This window comes from Hoplias malabaricus, chromosome 4 (genome assembly GCF_029633855.1).
Source record: "Hoplias malabaricus isolate fHopMal1 chromosome 4, fHopMal1.hap1, whole genome shotgun sequence".
In the NCBI taxonomy this organism is placed as follows: Eukaryota; Metazoa; Chordata; class Actinopteri; order Characiformes; family Erythrinidae; genus Hoplias; species Hoplias malabaricus.
In genome coordinates, this window is record NC_089803.1 from 43175970 (window position 1) to 43192498 (window position 16529).

The window sequence follows — 16529 nt, forward strand, 5'->3', positions numbered from 1 at the left end:
TTCCCACCCTCTTCATCCATTTCCTTCTCTCTGTTCTTTTCTTTATTGTTTTTTTTTAATCCACCCTCCCTCTGCCTAGCTGCTTTAGATTCCCACCTGTTCTGTCCACAAGACACCTGCTTGGCTGAGAGTGAGAAGTGTTTTTTGTTTTTATCTGTTCAGGCCTAAATAGAATTTCTGTAGTGCTGTGGGTTTAAGCTCATCTAACAATTGCAAGGTCACCTTGCAATGAAATGTCTGCAGGCTTAAAGAAATAGAATTAGACTGAAGAGCAGTGAGCAAATTGAGTTATGTTACTTCCATGTAGTTGTGTATTAGAAATCTCCACTACCATTAACAAATTAGTGACGGTGCTCTTTAAAAGCTGTATGTTCATGACACTCTAAGCATTGTAATTTTAACTGTAGTGACAGATAACGTCCTAACAATGACCAGCCAAAGAATATTGCCCAGTAGTAGCTGCGCCCTCTAGTGGCGAACAGTGCTTATGTATTTATCCTGTTTGGGAAAGTCATTACCTTGGTTTATTATGTTAAATAATATTAATCTGTTTAATCTGAGTCAGGTTTTTTCATCAAAAGGAAGCTTGTTGTTGTGGCTTTGCCATTTCCCTGACAGGATGTCTGAAGCTGAGCATCTTCTTTAAAATTATATAAAGATTTATCATCTTCCAGCTTTTCTTTCCTGTGTGTGTGTGTGTGTGTGTGTGCTTGTTGTGAAGAGATCCTGTTTGAGAGAGAACAGATCGGAAGCCAATTGGACTGTCTGATTGATGGTTGATAGCCTCTCTCTACTCCTCTGATTGAGAGAGTTTTGTGTCAGCTTAATGCGATTAGACATTTAATCAGGCCTGTGTGTATCTTCGCACTGATAGGGTGAATGAATGAATGTGTGAATAAATGTACCATCAGAGTGTCGTTCAGAAGAAGCACTCAGTCCTGCCTCTGAAAGGAATTAAGCTGGAGAGTATTAGTTCATTTATAACTAGAGGCCTACCACACAGCACTGTACCACATCTATATAAACAGGAATTGGTTTATCATTCAGCTGACCAGTAATTATTTGTTTTGAAGGTCCTGTTGGTTCTCTCACTCACATTATGGGGCCAGAATTAACTTTGTTCTCTATATAACGGAAGGAAAATCATGGTCTTAAATTAGGGCAGTGTGAAATATAATTAATGGGAATTTTTACAGATTTTTCAAAATGTCTGCATAGTTCAGGCTTTTCAAAGTCTTATAAAGTCTTAAAAACTATACTGGTTTGATGTGAAATATTGCAATAGAATAAAAATTAAACATACTTTTTGAAAATAATGCAAATATAAGCATTTAATTAACACTCGGGTTTCTACTGTTATTTTCTTGATTTTTGCATATCTTGTTAAATTCAAATTTCAAATTCATGTGACAACATTGTTTTGTGTCAAAAATATTCATCAAACAAAATTCAAAATCCAGTCCCCAACCCCCAAAACAAACTAATTGCCATCTAAAAGTTTTTTAATGAAATGTATATACATAATAAATACACTTTTAAAATGATAATTCTAAAACAAATTTTATATACATCTCATTGGTTCACTCTGACATGCCGCCAGCTGAAAGGGGGTTATGTTGTGAATGTAAATGTATCATAATTGTGTGTCTGTGTGTGTGTGAAAGGAAGACAAGTCGCAGGACACCCCCTGCTCTCTCCTTATGACTTGACTTTAGTCTCTAGCAGCACTTGATCACTGAAGTTGGAATAACTCTGTCTCATACTGGATTAATGTGTTCTTTGGCTCCAGTTGGACCTTGCCCTTTTATGCTGTTGCAGGGCCATGGCCAAATAGAACTGTATTTTTTTTGGACACAGAAAAACAAAGATAAATGCGTTTTAGTGTTAAGATCATTGTAATTTGATATACTCATTCCTACAGCTTTTGATTTTAATTTTTTAGCAATGAAGGCCCTAGTCTCAGACCAGCATTAAAGCAGCCTTATAATAATACTTTTAAAACATGACTAAGATTCAGTATGTACACGGAGGCTGTGCGTTTTGTATGGTGTTTGGTGCGTCATGCTTTAGCTGTTTCTGTGTTTAAAGGGGCACTTCGGTGGGTGACAAATGAGGCCGTTACTGCTGTGTTGTCAACATGGCTATGTAATATTTTTACGGAAGGGTGGCTTGTTTCCTACCCTCTTCTATAATGTACATAATGCACTTTCTGCAGTGCTGAGCCCAGAGTAGTAGTAACAAAAGGCTTTATTGTTCCTAATAAAGAAACATCACAATAATACAGAAGCTGTACCTAGTGTTCTTTAAAACAAATTTAGTATCAGCTTTCTCCAGTAGTGATCAATTAGTACATTTCTTAATCACCCTAAGGGGGATTCTGAAAGTTTTTTGACACATTTCTCCAAAATTGTAAGGGATGTCTACCTAATGAAGCTGAGCAACATAATGAGCACTGCAGACTACTATATGACATATAATATTTATAAGCTAGGTTTAGGCTGGAATGCCCCTTTAATAGCGTAATGGATTAAATGTGTGCTTATAGAGAGTACATGTGAATTTAGAGGATCCATTTTTCAGTATGTTTCTCTTTGTATGACTGACATTTGTGCAACCTGACTAAGCTGATTTTATGGATTGTGCATGGATGACAAGCTGCTTAATGTTCAGTTGGTGGTTACAATTCCTAACACAGAAAAGATTCACATATAGCGTGCCAGACTAACTTGAGTTTGTGTGTTTGTGTGCACGTGTATGAGGGTGTCACAAGCACAGATTTGCCCTCACTGCCCAGTCTATTGTTGCCTAAATAAGGATAAGAATTGTAAAAGCCATTTAATTTACAACAGACAGCTTTAGGATTGTGTGTGTGTCTGGATATGCATTTTCTTGTCTAATGACATGCTGCCATTCTGCAGGGCCTGAGGAACAAACCAAAGAAGACGGGCTATGTAAAGCCAGACCTAATTGACGTGGATCTAGTGAGAGGTAAGCAGAGAACCACAAAGTGCTGCTGTGACTAGATAAGATGAGAGTCCTACAAATGGAGCTCTACATTATGTAACTTTGCCTAAATGGAACGTCGGAGAGCAACTGAAATGTAAATCCTGCAAAAGCTAACAGGCTGCCTGATAAGATACACAGTACTTGTCAGGAGCCAGAACTGAGGGGGGTGTCTGAGAATAAAGTAAGAATTCTTCATTTTCACTCAGAATGGTTATACATGCAGTGAAATTGTCTGACTTAAATCTCAGGATTATTCAGACGTTTTTCTTTTATTTATTTATTTATTTGTTTGTTTGTTTGTTTATTTATTTATTTGGTCCCAGGAGAGAGACAGAACAAACACAAAAATTATTTCTTCTCTACATACTGGTTTGGATCGTGCCACCTAGTGTACATGATCATGTTCAAAAGTAAGAACACAGAGTGCTTCATAATGGAAAGGAGCCTCTTGACATTTCACAGAATAATTTGTTGTAAGCATCTTGTCTCATGACAGACATTCCTGATGAGATCTGTGCATCTTTGCCCAAAGGATTTTATGTATGTCTTCCAACAAATCTAAATTGCATTTATTCAAAATACGGCAATGCTGTATTTTGAAATAAATCGCAAAAAGTACTGCATTTGTAAAGTGCAGCGCCAGCATAGATGTGTTATGTGTTATTTTTCAGAAGAAACATTGGTCCTCTGTACCATGTTAGACTCCTGCGGTCTGATGCAATCACACGTTAGCCGCACTCTTTTTCTATATATATCTTTCTCAGCCTCTCATTACACTCTCTTATTTTTAATTATTTACCACAATATTTACCACAATATGCTCACTTATTGCTTTTGCATATAGACATGCATCTCTCCCCCTCTTTTTCTCTCTCCAGCATATATCCCTTCCTCGCAAGCTCAAATCTCAGACACAGATTACCTGTGACGTGCTGTGGTCTGTCTTTCTGAACTCTGAGTACTCTGAACTGTCCTCTATAGAGTACCCTCCTATATCTAGGTTATGGCTCTAAATGTAGTTTGACAAAGCTCCATTGTGTACATAGGGCAGTGAATGTGTGAAAAATTGTGTCCTGTTTAAGTTCAAATCCAATGTAAATGTGTGTGTATATGTATGTTTTATATATATATATATATTTTATATATATGTCTATATGTTTTTCATCCATTTGAAATTCATCAAATCAATGAAGTTTACTTTGATGTTCAAAACCTTAATCTCAAGGTATAACCTTCAATGTATTACCACACATGGGAAATTACGAGCATGGAACATTGTCCCCAAAAATGTAAACAAAATTCCGTAATAATAAATAGTATTTTTGAAGACATTTTCAAATATTTGTGTGTTTTTTTTCAATGTTTTTTTTACACATTGAAGGCTCTGCATTTGCCAAGGCCAAGCCCGAGAGCCCATGGACGTCTCTAACACGAAAGGGCATTGTTAGGGTGGTACTCTTCCCGTTTTTCTTTCGATGGTGGATCCAGGTGACCTCCAAACCCATCTTTCTGCTGCTGCTTTCACTCTATTTGCTTCAAGGTGAGTTTCACATATTGCATAAGCCTCTCAAATTTTAAGGTAAGCTGGCCTTTCTGCTGAATTAGACAGTATCCAAGTTGCTTTGGGGCAACAGACATTTTGACACTAAAATTTTGACACTGCAGAGATGACTTATAATTTCTGACTTATCTGTAGAGTAGCCTGTCAAATGATCTGCCTCCATCTTAAGACGTAGACACGTACTAGGGTGGACTGTCACAGGAGAACCACATAATAATACACCCAGGGGAATAACAGTTCAGTTAGACAGTCATCATCTTGTTTTTCTGAATCATAGTGTTTTTGGATTACACTGGTTAAATGGAACAAGAGCAGCAAAATCCCCTTCCCTACTTGGTCTTGATTGAAATAACCCTGTTGTTTAGAAGCGGTGGAAAGTGTTTGTGGAAATAGGTGGAATAACGAGTATTTCTTAAGTGAGGAGTGATGTAGTGATTTTCTGGGACTGTGGAATTTTCTCTCAAATTGGTGATGAACCATTTGCCCGGCACTCTTTTTTCACAACAGTGGAGAGAATGAACCACCTTATTATGTACTTGACAAATGTTGACAAAGGCTAGATGTTGGTCTGCCTTAAGAGTGGGTATGTTTAAACTATTTACCCCAGCTGTACTTATGACTCAGCTCTAGTACATTGTGTTTCATAACCAACACCCATCACACTGTAGTCACCTTTATCATGCTTCATATACTCGTAAAATATAATCGAAGGATCCTAAATTGTTCAAAACACGTGTGTGTCATTCTATGGGGGGGGGGCAAAACTGCTTTTTATAGGATCTTTATATGATGTGTACATGTTTCACGTCTGCTCTACAAATATGTTTTTGTAAGATCCATGCAATGAAAGATTCTTTATTTCCTGTGGAATCAGTCCAGAGAAATCTGCAGGTTGTTTTTATATTTCTTCAAGTTAAGTCTTATTCAAGCGTTCATTTGGAACAGTATGTCATGATTTAATGAGTCATGATAGAAATGTGTGTTAAATATGTAATATTGAATAATATGTTTAATATTATAGAATATATTTAATATTATATAATTCAAATATAAAGTGCATTATGGATAAGAAATATTGAAATAAAACAGTAGCTTTCATATAAAATTCTTTCAGGTTTTTTTTTTTTTTTTTTTTTTTTTTTTTTTTTAAATAAGGTTTGCTTAGACTGAGATTGTACTCAGAACTGTGCACCAAGTGTCCTTGTATGTACCTTTGTCTGTAGCTATAGCTTGGATGGAGAGGAGGAAGCAAGGGAAAAAGCAAGCACACAAGAGGTGTCTGTCTCACTTTTTCCATCCTTGTCTTGTTTTTCAGTGGTGGCGGCAGTGTTGTTTTTCAGCATCTCCAAGGCTCACGACATCCCAGCCACTGAGGTGTTTGGTGCCATCTGGCTGATGCTGTTGCTGGGCACGGTGCACTGCCAGATAGTTTCCACCCGCACCCCTAAATCCACACCCAATGGCACTGGCAAGAGGAGAAGGTGGGGAGAGGGAAAGGGAGGGTGGGCACATTGGGAGAAAAGAGGCTTAGGATTTGCACCTCTGTGTGGGTGTGTGCTTTTTTTTTTCTTTTGTGTGTTTGTGGGTGTGTTTTTAAGCTTGTTGTGTTTATGAAAGAAACGAGTTGGCTAACCCCTGTTCCCGAGGTCAGAGGATCTGCCTGCTTCTAGCTGTTTCCTTTGGTGTCATGTGACAAGGGTTACCCTCTCGTTTCTTGGGTGAGGGTGAAAGATGAAAAGTAGCTTCTGTAGAAGGCATCAGTTCCAGTTCCAACTCCCTGGAGCTGCTGCTCACTTTCACCCAGGGTAGTTTCCTAAGCCCACTGAGAAAACTAACCCAATAGGAGTAGAGGAGGGACAAATGCTGGGCGGAATTTAATGAAACTCCATACCACAATTTAGCCATATATTATAGTCAGTATTAATAAAACCACATGCTGCCTGAATACTACTATATGCCAGAAAACGTCACAACCAGGCATAGCTTGTTTTTATGGTCTGCTCTGCTTGTCTTAAAATGAAGCAGAGATTGACTGAGCTCCACCCAATACCTTTGAGAGAGGTGAAGACGTTTAAATGCAGAAATTGTCAATGACTACTTGACCTCAGTAGATATACCCAAATAAAGCGTACACACAATGCTGTAAATGTAACCAGTTCCTTATTAATGTATTGTAAACATTTCTTTTGAACTTTCAGGACCACCCAGTGAATCATGGAGAGATATGATTTTAAGGCTATTTAGGGGTGTATTCCCAGACAGGGATTAAGCCTAGCCTTGGACTACACAACATTTTGAATTGTGTATTCCTGTTTAAAGGCTGATATAGTCCAAGATTATGATTGATCACTGTCTGGGAAACCACCCCTTAAATTTTATTAATGTGTTTATTTTTTGTATTTAATTATTATGATTTACCAAAAAAAAGTATGGGACCCTTTGGAGCAGATCCACATGAGCCTATGTTTACCATGCTCAATACCAATTGTCTTAAGGAGTAGTATAAAACCCTCCGGCAATGGGCTTTAGAGCAGTGTAGTTGTGTTCTCCAGAGTGATGGAGCTCCATCCAGTACCTTTGAGAAGAGTTACAGTGCAGTTTGTGAACCAAATATAATTATTCAACATCAGTAAGTCACTCACAGGTGTTGTAGCTGTATGCCACCAAAATACTTAGAATACAGTGTTGTTCCCACACAGGCAGCAAAATAACAAAATTGCTTAACAAAACTTAACACAAAGGTTTTTGAGTCAAAGTTTGTTAATGTGTCAAATTAGGCACGAACTCTCTATCAATATCCTTTATTTCACCAGACATGTTCTATATGCTGGTGTCTATATGTGTACATATATACTGTATGTAATCTTGTGGAACATGGTAACGTCTTACACTTTATTAAGTCTTAAAATGATCTGATCATGGAATGTAGTCATGCAGTTTTAAAGGTGAGACATGTTGTGCAGCAACTTGAATCTATTAGTGATTCAGTTCGCTTCCTGCTGGCATTTGGTTTCTGTTTGTGACAGCACTGGTACGTTCAGGTTTCAAATGACATTACCTTTAGGGCTGTATTTTATTAGCTGGTTCCATAGACATTGACACTTATTGCATCATTATTTATTGGAAACAAATAACTTCTAAATATACGTCCTACATCTCCATGCAGTTTTTTTTAACCCTTATTTATCGTGAAAACCTTATTCAGGGAATTCTTTATTTTATTTATTAATTTTTTAAGTGAATTTGTTTGGACTTCTCTTTCTAAGCGCTCTACACTTCTAATCTTTCTTGCTAAAGGAAGTTAAGGAAGGCAGCTCACTTGGAGGTGCATAGGGAAGGCGATGGCTCTAGCACTACCGATAACACACAGGAGGGGGCGCCACACTCCTCTGGCTCCGCCGCCACTCACAGCCTTGGTGCTTTCTTCAGAGATTTCTGGCATAATGTCTTTAAATCGGGGTGTGTATTTTTCCCTCTAAGATTATATGTTATGTCTACATGGCTGCAACATCCCTTTCACAACCACTTCTGGCCAGAAGTGTCATAAATGCTTTGTCCTATATTGGAGGGCCCCTACAAGATTATTCAGTTTTCCTGTACATTAGTTCCTCACTGTTTTATGTGTAAAAACCTTCCTCAGTTATAAATTGGATGACCCAAAAAAAAAAAAAAGGGATTTTCCAGCTGTTTCATCCAAAATTACTTACACTGTAGATGGGCCATTCCCTGTCAAATCACTGAGAATTAACCACTTGTATCACAGATCTTGGAATCACTGGATTATAAATTTGATCTTTTTATTTAGGGAATTGTTAATGGATACTTTATTTTAACATAGCTTAACATTTTGGAAGGGCGGGCCTTAAAATAACACAGGGTACAATTTGGTGTGTATATTTCCTGTTGGAGGAGAGTGTTCATGTTCTTGCATTTCTTTCACCAGTGTCAATATTTCAGATAAAATATTACGTTTACAAATACGTTTTAAAGATTTTTTTTGTGTGTTGTGTATTGTAATTAAAAATTCAAACATTCTCATGCTCTTTGGTTATTTTATGGTAACTGTAATATGGTATTAAATTGACTGGTATTAATTTTATTCAACAAAACCCTAAAATTTAAGTAGTTTAAAAATGGCAAGTGGGAAGTTGAGTTCCATTAGGAAAAAAAATCTGTTCTGTCCATGGGGATAATTTAGTATCCAAAAGTATGTAAAGTATGAGTTTGGTTTAGAAGATTTAAAAGTGTTTTTTTTTTATGTTAGTGAATAACGTTAGTTTTTTACTAAATGACAATTGTCATTCTTAATATGTTTGAATTTTGAACTACAGATATGTTACACCAAAATGCCTTAAAGCTTATTTGTACACCTAATACATATCTGCAACTTGAGGACAGTTCTTGCTGAAACCAATATGATAAAAGTCATAAAAGTATAAATGTTTAGTAAAAAATATTCACCCTGGTGGAATATCGATCCAAGATCTGTGATTCTTTCCCTTCTCATGTGATTTAACATGTACTGACACATCTGTTCCAGCCTCAGGGGTTAAAGTTCGCATGAATCTTTGGGCAGCTTTGGAAGGGCACAGACCCATTTTGTTAGTATAATGTCTTTCTGTATGATGGTCTTAGAGTAGTAGAATGGCACAACCTTCCTCCAAGGCTGTATCCTCTAACTTTCCATGAGGTTGGACTTGCACTCTTTAATGTTATTGGCTGCTTTCTTTGAAGGTGATCCTAATCTTTCTGACTGAGAATGAAGCCTCATGTTTTAGCCTGCTTTGTTGAGCCTCTGTTGCCTATTCTAGAACTTAAACCTGCCCACCTTCCAAATATCCCAATGCAGATCAAAGAAATCCAAGCTGTCCATTGACAAATCCACAGAGACAGATAATGGCTATGTGTCTCTGGATGGCCGCGTCACCAGCAAAAGCAGTGAAGAGGGGCTGCAGCTGCATGATCCACACTGTGACCTGCTGCGCTCAGTGGAACCAGGCTGGATCAGCCCTCAGCCCAGAAACAACCTCATACTGCCATCTCTCACCAAGGTACACACACATTAACCCATGAACAACTGACTATAAAACACACTCAAAAGCAAAGTCAGTGGAGGGAAGACCTGCGCGTTTACTTGCTGTAGACAGCATATGCAACTGCAAATATGTTTCATTTTATAGTGATGAACAGAAACACACTTGTCAAAGTAAAGTTTGAAGCCATTTGTTTGTTCCGTAGGCATATGTTTTCTAAGAAGTATACTATATGTAGAACAAATACATATCATGTTTAGTAAATAAATCCTAAATGTATGTGAGCCTGATTGTGTTAGAATTTCAGGAGACTAGATCTTTATTCATGTGCATGCAGAGAATCTTGTATGGCCACAGCTTGGTTATCAGTCTGTTGCCTGTCTGACAAAAAAAAAAAAAAAATTGGCAGGGTTTAAATAGAGGTACTGTATGTCAGGGGAGGGGAGTGGAGTAGGAAGTAGAGAAAGTGAAGGCAAATGTGCTGAGGGTTGAATGATACCACCCTCTACCCCTATGTTAGGGCTGTGCCATATCTTACTGCGATAATATTGTGATATTATTTCAGGGCCATATCGCCCACCCCTAAACTGTGTCCACTTGTCCAGTAAATTCCTAGGAAAACCACAATGTTGCTACTAGAATAAATGCATAATATATGCTATTTGTGAACCAATACAGGTACTTTCATAAGGCCTGTAGCATAAATGAAGACATAATGGGGCACGTAGTTTCGTTCAGTAGCATAAATAATAGCAAACCTATTAGGTAATCTGTCAATCTGCAATATGTCTGAGCATCTCACAACATATAAGTAACTATTAAATATATTTGTCTACAATTTTTTGAAATTTATTTTTATATAAGTACCTTTACTGCTCAGATAATTTTCTTGGCTCAGTGAAGACTTTTGCACAGTTTTGTAGACTGATGTTCACTCAAAACAAGGATGTCCTGATTTTACAGCCCAGTGTTTGCATGCACATAACGATGCGGCAAGACGAACACCGCCTTCTGCAAGCTGAACTTATCTGTACAATTTGTGTCTTAAGAAATGATACACGCAAACCCCAGAAGCACATCTGTAATTCTGTGGTTTGTTTAGTGTATGCAGGACGTGGCGGGTCTGCGCAGCGTAGAGAACATATCTGATGAAGCATCCAGTGAAGAAGATCCAGAGAACTACAGCTCCCTCCGCAGGGGGGTGGAGCGCATGAACAGCGACTGTACCTTGCGCAACAGAAAAGTCCACCACTACAAAAAACACTATACAGCAGAGGTACACACACACATTCAGCCATACAGTGCCAGTGAATATTTTGACAGCACCTGAAATGATTTTCATACTTATATATAAAACCATTTCACATTTGAACACAACAGTTTTCACTGTACCTTTGTTACCTGTATATGAATGTCCCCATTAATACGTTTTCTGGAGCAGTAAAACTGACACTTGACAGGAGGAGTCAAACACATTTTTAATTTTTAATAAAAGTTATGTTGATATTAGTTGAAATCAATTTGGTGAGATTTTATAATTTTTTAAACATTTATTATATTTATGTATTTTTGTACTATTTCTTTTTTTTCACATTTACCAAGACGCAATGTTAAAAGCAGGTGACGTTTTCAAATGATGTGACACAAAAAAGCAAGTGAAGATACAAGCTTTATTTCTCAATTTGCGTCCCTTAAAGAGAAATGCTTCCCTTTTGTTTGAAAACCATATCAATTTGTACCTCCTTTTGTCACTTGGTGATCTCTGTATCACTTCATATTTCTGTCAGAGATTCATTGGTTTGATAACATATTAAGTTAGAAATGATAAATAATAGTGCATGTGGAGGTGCCCAAACTTTTAATTGGTATTATGTGCATACCTACTACCCACTCCTTGTGGACGTGTATAGAAACATCACCTGTCTCGTCTTTATCTCTGTCCTTATTACTCTTTCTGTTACTGTCTCTGCAGGAGACGCCCAAATCAGGTACCAGCTGTAGCTCTCGCTGCTCCAGTCTGCGCACACAAGACTCGGAGAGCACACGACATGAGTCTGAGACAGAGGACGTGCTGTGGGAGGACTTCCTGCACTGCGCCGAATGCCGCTCGTCCTGCACCAGTGAAACGGAGGGGGAAGGATCGGCTGTCTGCCCAGCCTCCAAAAAAGAGTACCGTGATGATCCCTTCCACCAGGTGCAGACACCTCCATGTTTTTTTTTTAATTTAATTCCTTTTTTACAAAATACAGAGACCTACTGAGTCCAAGGTCTTGTGCACTTTCCAAACCTGTAAGACAAAAAACTGATGCCTTTTAACACTGAATTTGAAAATATTCTACAATAACGTCACATAAACTCACATAATATCATTGGAATTATTATTATTTATATATGTTTTTCAATTGTCTCCCTGTCTCCCTAGGGACATGCTCCATGGCTGCACAGCTCGAACCCAGGGCTGGAGCGTGTGAGCGCCATCGTGTGGGAGGGAAACGAGTGTAAAAAGGCAGACATGTCAGTGCTGGAGATCAGTGGTATGATCATGAACAGGGTGAGTGGGTTTTGAAAATATACTTAAAGATAGCTCATTGCTTTTCAACTTTTCAACCCTAAAAATGTGAAAAAGAAGTGTATGATAAATGTTATGCATAATATTACAATCATAATATTGTTAGACTAATTTTGTGCTGCTCTCGCTCCCTGGTCTTCAGGTGAATCTGTACACTCCTGGAATTGGGTACCAGATCTTTGGGAATCTGGTGGCTGTTACTCTGGGCCTCACGCCGTTCGCATATAGACTGTTCCAGTACAAAGACCTAGAGCAACTGGCCTCTCTCTCATTCAGTGAGATGATCTCCATTGCCTTTGGCTCCTCCTCTGACATTGTGGTGATTGCCATGGTGACGGTGAGCTTTGTGGTGCGCGTCTGCCTCATCTGGCTCTTCTTCTTCCTGCTCAGCGTGGCTGAGAGGACATACAAGCAGGTGCGAAAAGCTATACTTAATTAATTTCAATGTACCATAATAAACTAAATTAGGGTGTACTCACACCGGACAGTCTGTATTGTGCCCGGATATGTTTGACCCCCAGTCTAGTTCGTTTGAATACAGTGGGTGCTCTGTGCCATGCCTGTGTCCATCTCGTTCAAAAGGTTTGTTTGGACTCAGGTACAGTACAGATCAGTGTGAGCATTAACCGTACCCCGGCAAGGAATTTGAATGTGATGTCAGTGCTCCGATACCCGCTGTAAACACACACAACAGCAAAGAGATCACTCTGGTGTTGAAGTGGAAAAAAAATAAAAACCATACACAGTTCAGTTCAGTCGGGCCAAGTGTGAGTACACAATGAAAATATATACGCACTACGGTTTTATACGTTTTTTTCTTTTCAGCAACCACTTCCACAAAGTTGGAGTAGTTAAGGAATCACAGTACATAAAGCCTAAAGCTGTCTTTTGTTTAGATAAAATGTACCTAAACCGACCAGCCATAATATTATGGCCACCTCCTTATTTCTATGCTCTTAGCTCCAGTTCCATTTACCTTAAAGGAGCTCTTTGTAGTTCTACAATTACAGGCTGTAGTCCACCTGTGGCTCTGTATACTTATATTTCCCTTTTTCACTCTGTTCTTCAGTACTAAGGACCCCCGCAGGTGTGGGTGGTGGGTCATTCTCAGCACTGCAGTGACACTGATGTGGTGGTGGTGTTAGTGTATGTTGTGCTTGGAATGAGTGGAGCAGACAGAAGTGTTGCTACAGGTTTTTTTTTTTTTTTTTTTAAAAGACGGTTTACTCACTGTCCACTGTTAGACACACACTGTTGTTCCACATTTTCAAGTCAGAGGCAGTAGCTCATCTGTTGCTGTACACAGTTTGTTTTGGTTGTCCTCTAGTTCTTCATCAGTGGACAAAGGACGCTGTCAACTGGATATTTTTGGTTGGTGGACTATTCTCAGTCCAGGATATAAGGAGTTGATATAAGGACCAGAAATAAGGAGGTGGTGATAATGATATGCCTGATCAGTGTATAAATATTTCACTAAAACGATTGTATGCTGCATAGAAGCCAGAGGCTGAACTGTGGTATAAATTTGCTTCACTTTTTGCAGAGGCTGCTGTTTGCTAAGCTCTTTGGTCACCTGACCTCAGCCCGGAGAGCCAGGAAGTCTGAGGTGCCTCATTTCCGTCTGAAAAAAGTGCAGAACATTAAAATGTGGCTTTCTCTGCGCTCCTATTTGAAGGTATTGACAGTGTGATGAAAGAATATAATAATGAAACAAGACTATTCATTTTATTCTGTTTTTCTCTCATGTCTTAGACTTTTAATAGAAGTACAAGTCAGATTGGGGCAGAGGGCATTTATGTTCTAATTGTGTAACCCATTATTTCTTTCATGTATGTTGTACAGAGGCGTGGCCCCCAGCGTTCAGTGGACGTCATCGTCTCATCTGCCTTCCTCCTCACTCTCTCAGTGGTCTTCATCTGCTGTGCCCAGGTGTGTAGATGTACTGCTGTGTTTTTGTCTAAATATTAAAAATTGTAGGCTATTTCATCTGACCTCTAAGTAGTCTGTGGATGAAATTTTTTAGTCAAAGATTCACCAGCAAAATAATAGATAAAGATCATTCCATGTACAGCAGAATAATATTTTTATTTTTTTTAAATAACTGAATGCATTTATTTTATTGCATTTATCATTACATTTATATAGTGCCTTGTATATATTTATGTCACTACACTTATATAGCACCTTTTATACTTTTTTGAAACCAAAACTATGAGTTTTACAATGATGATCTAGTTATTTAGAGCTGAAAGCTCTGCTTAGAAGCTCTCAATCCACATTAACTACAAGCAACCAATTATTTTTGACTTATTATATCACTGTATATATTATTTTGTAGATTAATTGTTGTTGATAATATTCTAGAATGTGGAAATGGTAAATATTAGTGGAGGTGCCCTAACATTTGGCTTTGGTGTTATATGTGCATACCTACATATTTACCCCATCACCTCTCTCATCCTGAAACATGGTTAGAGCTGAAGCTATTGTTTACGTTCTGTACGTAAGCTGTAACATTTTTTTAATGGTCCTCCTATTTTTTTTGGCTTTTTTTCTGTGCAGTTGCTCCACGTGCACGAGACATTTCTGGAGTTTCACTATAACTGGGAACTGGTGATTTGGTGCTTGTCGCTCTCTCTCTTCCTGCTTCGCTTTGTCACGCTGGGCTCTGAGACCAGCAAGAAGTACAGCAACACCTCCATCCTACTGACCGAACAGGTATGGGTCACCAGACAGAAATAGTCTAGAGCTGGAAGTATATTGTGATATTGATTTGTTGTATAATTTGTCAGTGTTGGTATAGACAAGTATAATATAAATGATGCATGAAAATCTGCAGCATTCCTGATGCCAAGCTATTAGTTAACATTTACAGAACTGTGTAAGGTTCACTTTAGTGTAAGTGAAGAACATGTAACAGTGCAGGCAAGTACTACATTTACATATACAGTGGATCTGTAAATGCATCATGCATATACACTTACAAAGAAGTGTAAATCATAAAACATTCTGCTGGCATTCTTTCTTTGCCAACACAACAAAAATTACAAGCACTGAAGAATGTATTTTTTGCATTTTGTAAAAAGCCATTTGTCTACTTCCTTCTTGACCAGATCAATCTGTACTTGAAAATGGAGAAGAAACCAAACAAGAAAGAAGAGCTGACACTGGTCAACAATGTTCTCAAGCTGGCCACCAAACTGCTGAAGGTTCTATTTTGTTTTCATTCCAGTGATCTCTTCATCCAAAGCGAACTAAACATTTTGGCACAGAGTAGCAGTAAAATGAACATACAACACCACATTAGTAAACTTGCTAATAATTTAACATCATAACCAGAGTGAGTGGTCAAAGGTCAACCCTGCTAAAAGTAAAAACAAAAAATACTAGACACTGTATAAAACAGGGACAATGCAAGATGTTCCAGTGGAGGACAGAGACGTGCAGTAGTGCTTGGTTAAATCTGCACTCAATTTTGTGTTAAAATTGAAAGAAGTTAAGTTACTGAGGGGAAAAACATGGTGGGTGTGCTGCTGTGAGTCATTCTGTAAAGCCTCAGAGTTTAGAAGTCAGAAGTGTGTAATCAGATTTGGCAGGTATTTATTTTGGACCGTGTCATACACATTTACATATTATCATCAGATACACTGCTCAAGAAGAAGCTGTGGCTCAATGGCCTGGGGTCACTTACAGTCACAAATAAAAAACCATAAAATTGATGAAGATATGAGGACAGTAATTCATTTACATCTTCAGAACTTCATTCATCAAGTTTAGACTGAAGTCACAAAAATGTTACATAATGCAATTGAGTCAGTAACGACAAAACAAATATTCACTCTTTGTCCACTTACTGTGACTCAGTCTTCTTTAGTCAAGCTGATTTCATGCTTTCATGAGTTTATTAGACTGATGTTTTCTTTGTTCTCTCTCTCTGCCCCTGCCCCCAATTCAGGAGTTGGATTCTCCATTTAGACTATATGGCCTTACCATGAACCCCCTCCTGTACAACATCACACAGGTGGTCATACTTTCTGCGGTTTCTGGGGTCATCAGTGACCTGTTGGGCTTCAATGTGAAGGTAACTCAACTCCAAATTGACATAGTGATAAGATCTGGCCACTGTACTGTACTGTATGTACAAATCACATTTATTGAGACTTAGTTATGAGTTTCACAAAAAATTGGCAACACATTCTGTCTGAATCAGGTCCGAGGATAGCGCAGCACTGAGTGATGTCTGTGTATCTGAACTGGAGCTGTGCCTGTCTCCAGTACAGAGCTGCTGCCTTTCAACTGCCATGAAACAAGAATCAGTCTATACAGACATTTTAGACTTAGGTTGTTAGCTGCAGTCTTT

The 16529-nt window shown here is 38.3% G+C and overlaps 1 protein-coding gene across 2 annotated transcripts in view; it reads left to right on the forward strand.

The window, feature by feature from the left end:
• LOC136694697 (protein PHTF2-like) overlaps positions 1–16529 on the forward strand; it is a 58780-nt gene that overhangs the window by 40345 nt on the left and 1906 nt on the right. The window contains exons 4-17 of one of the 2 annotated variants that reach the window (XM_066668459.1): positions 2919–2988; positions 4388–4546; positions 5883–6048; positions 7865–8026; positions 9417–9618; positions 10703–10876; positions 11573–11794; positions 12023–12151; positions 12312–12584; positions 13713–13844; positions 14012–14098; positions 14732–14887; positions 15283–15378; positions 16125–16250. In XM_066668459.1, the coding sequence (XP_066524556.1) occupies positions 2919–2988; positions 4388–4546; positions 5883–6048; positions 7865–8026; positions 9417–9618; positions 10703–10876; positions 11573–11794; positions 12023–12151; positions 12312–12584; positions 13713–13844; positions 14012–14098; positions 14732–14887; positions 15283–15378; positions 16125–16250 (2154 nt within the window). The remainder of the gene's footprint in view (positions 1–2918; positions 2989–4387; positions 4547–5882; positions 6049–7864; positions 8027–9416; positions 9619–10702; positions 10877–11572; positions 11795–12022; positions 12152–12311; positions 12585–13712; positions 13845–14011; positions 14099–14731; positions 14888–15282; positions 15379–16124; positions 16251–16529) is intronic. The other variant, XM_066668460.1, reaches the window with a different exon arrangement.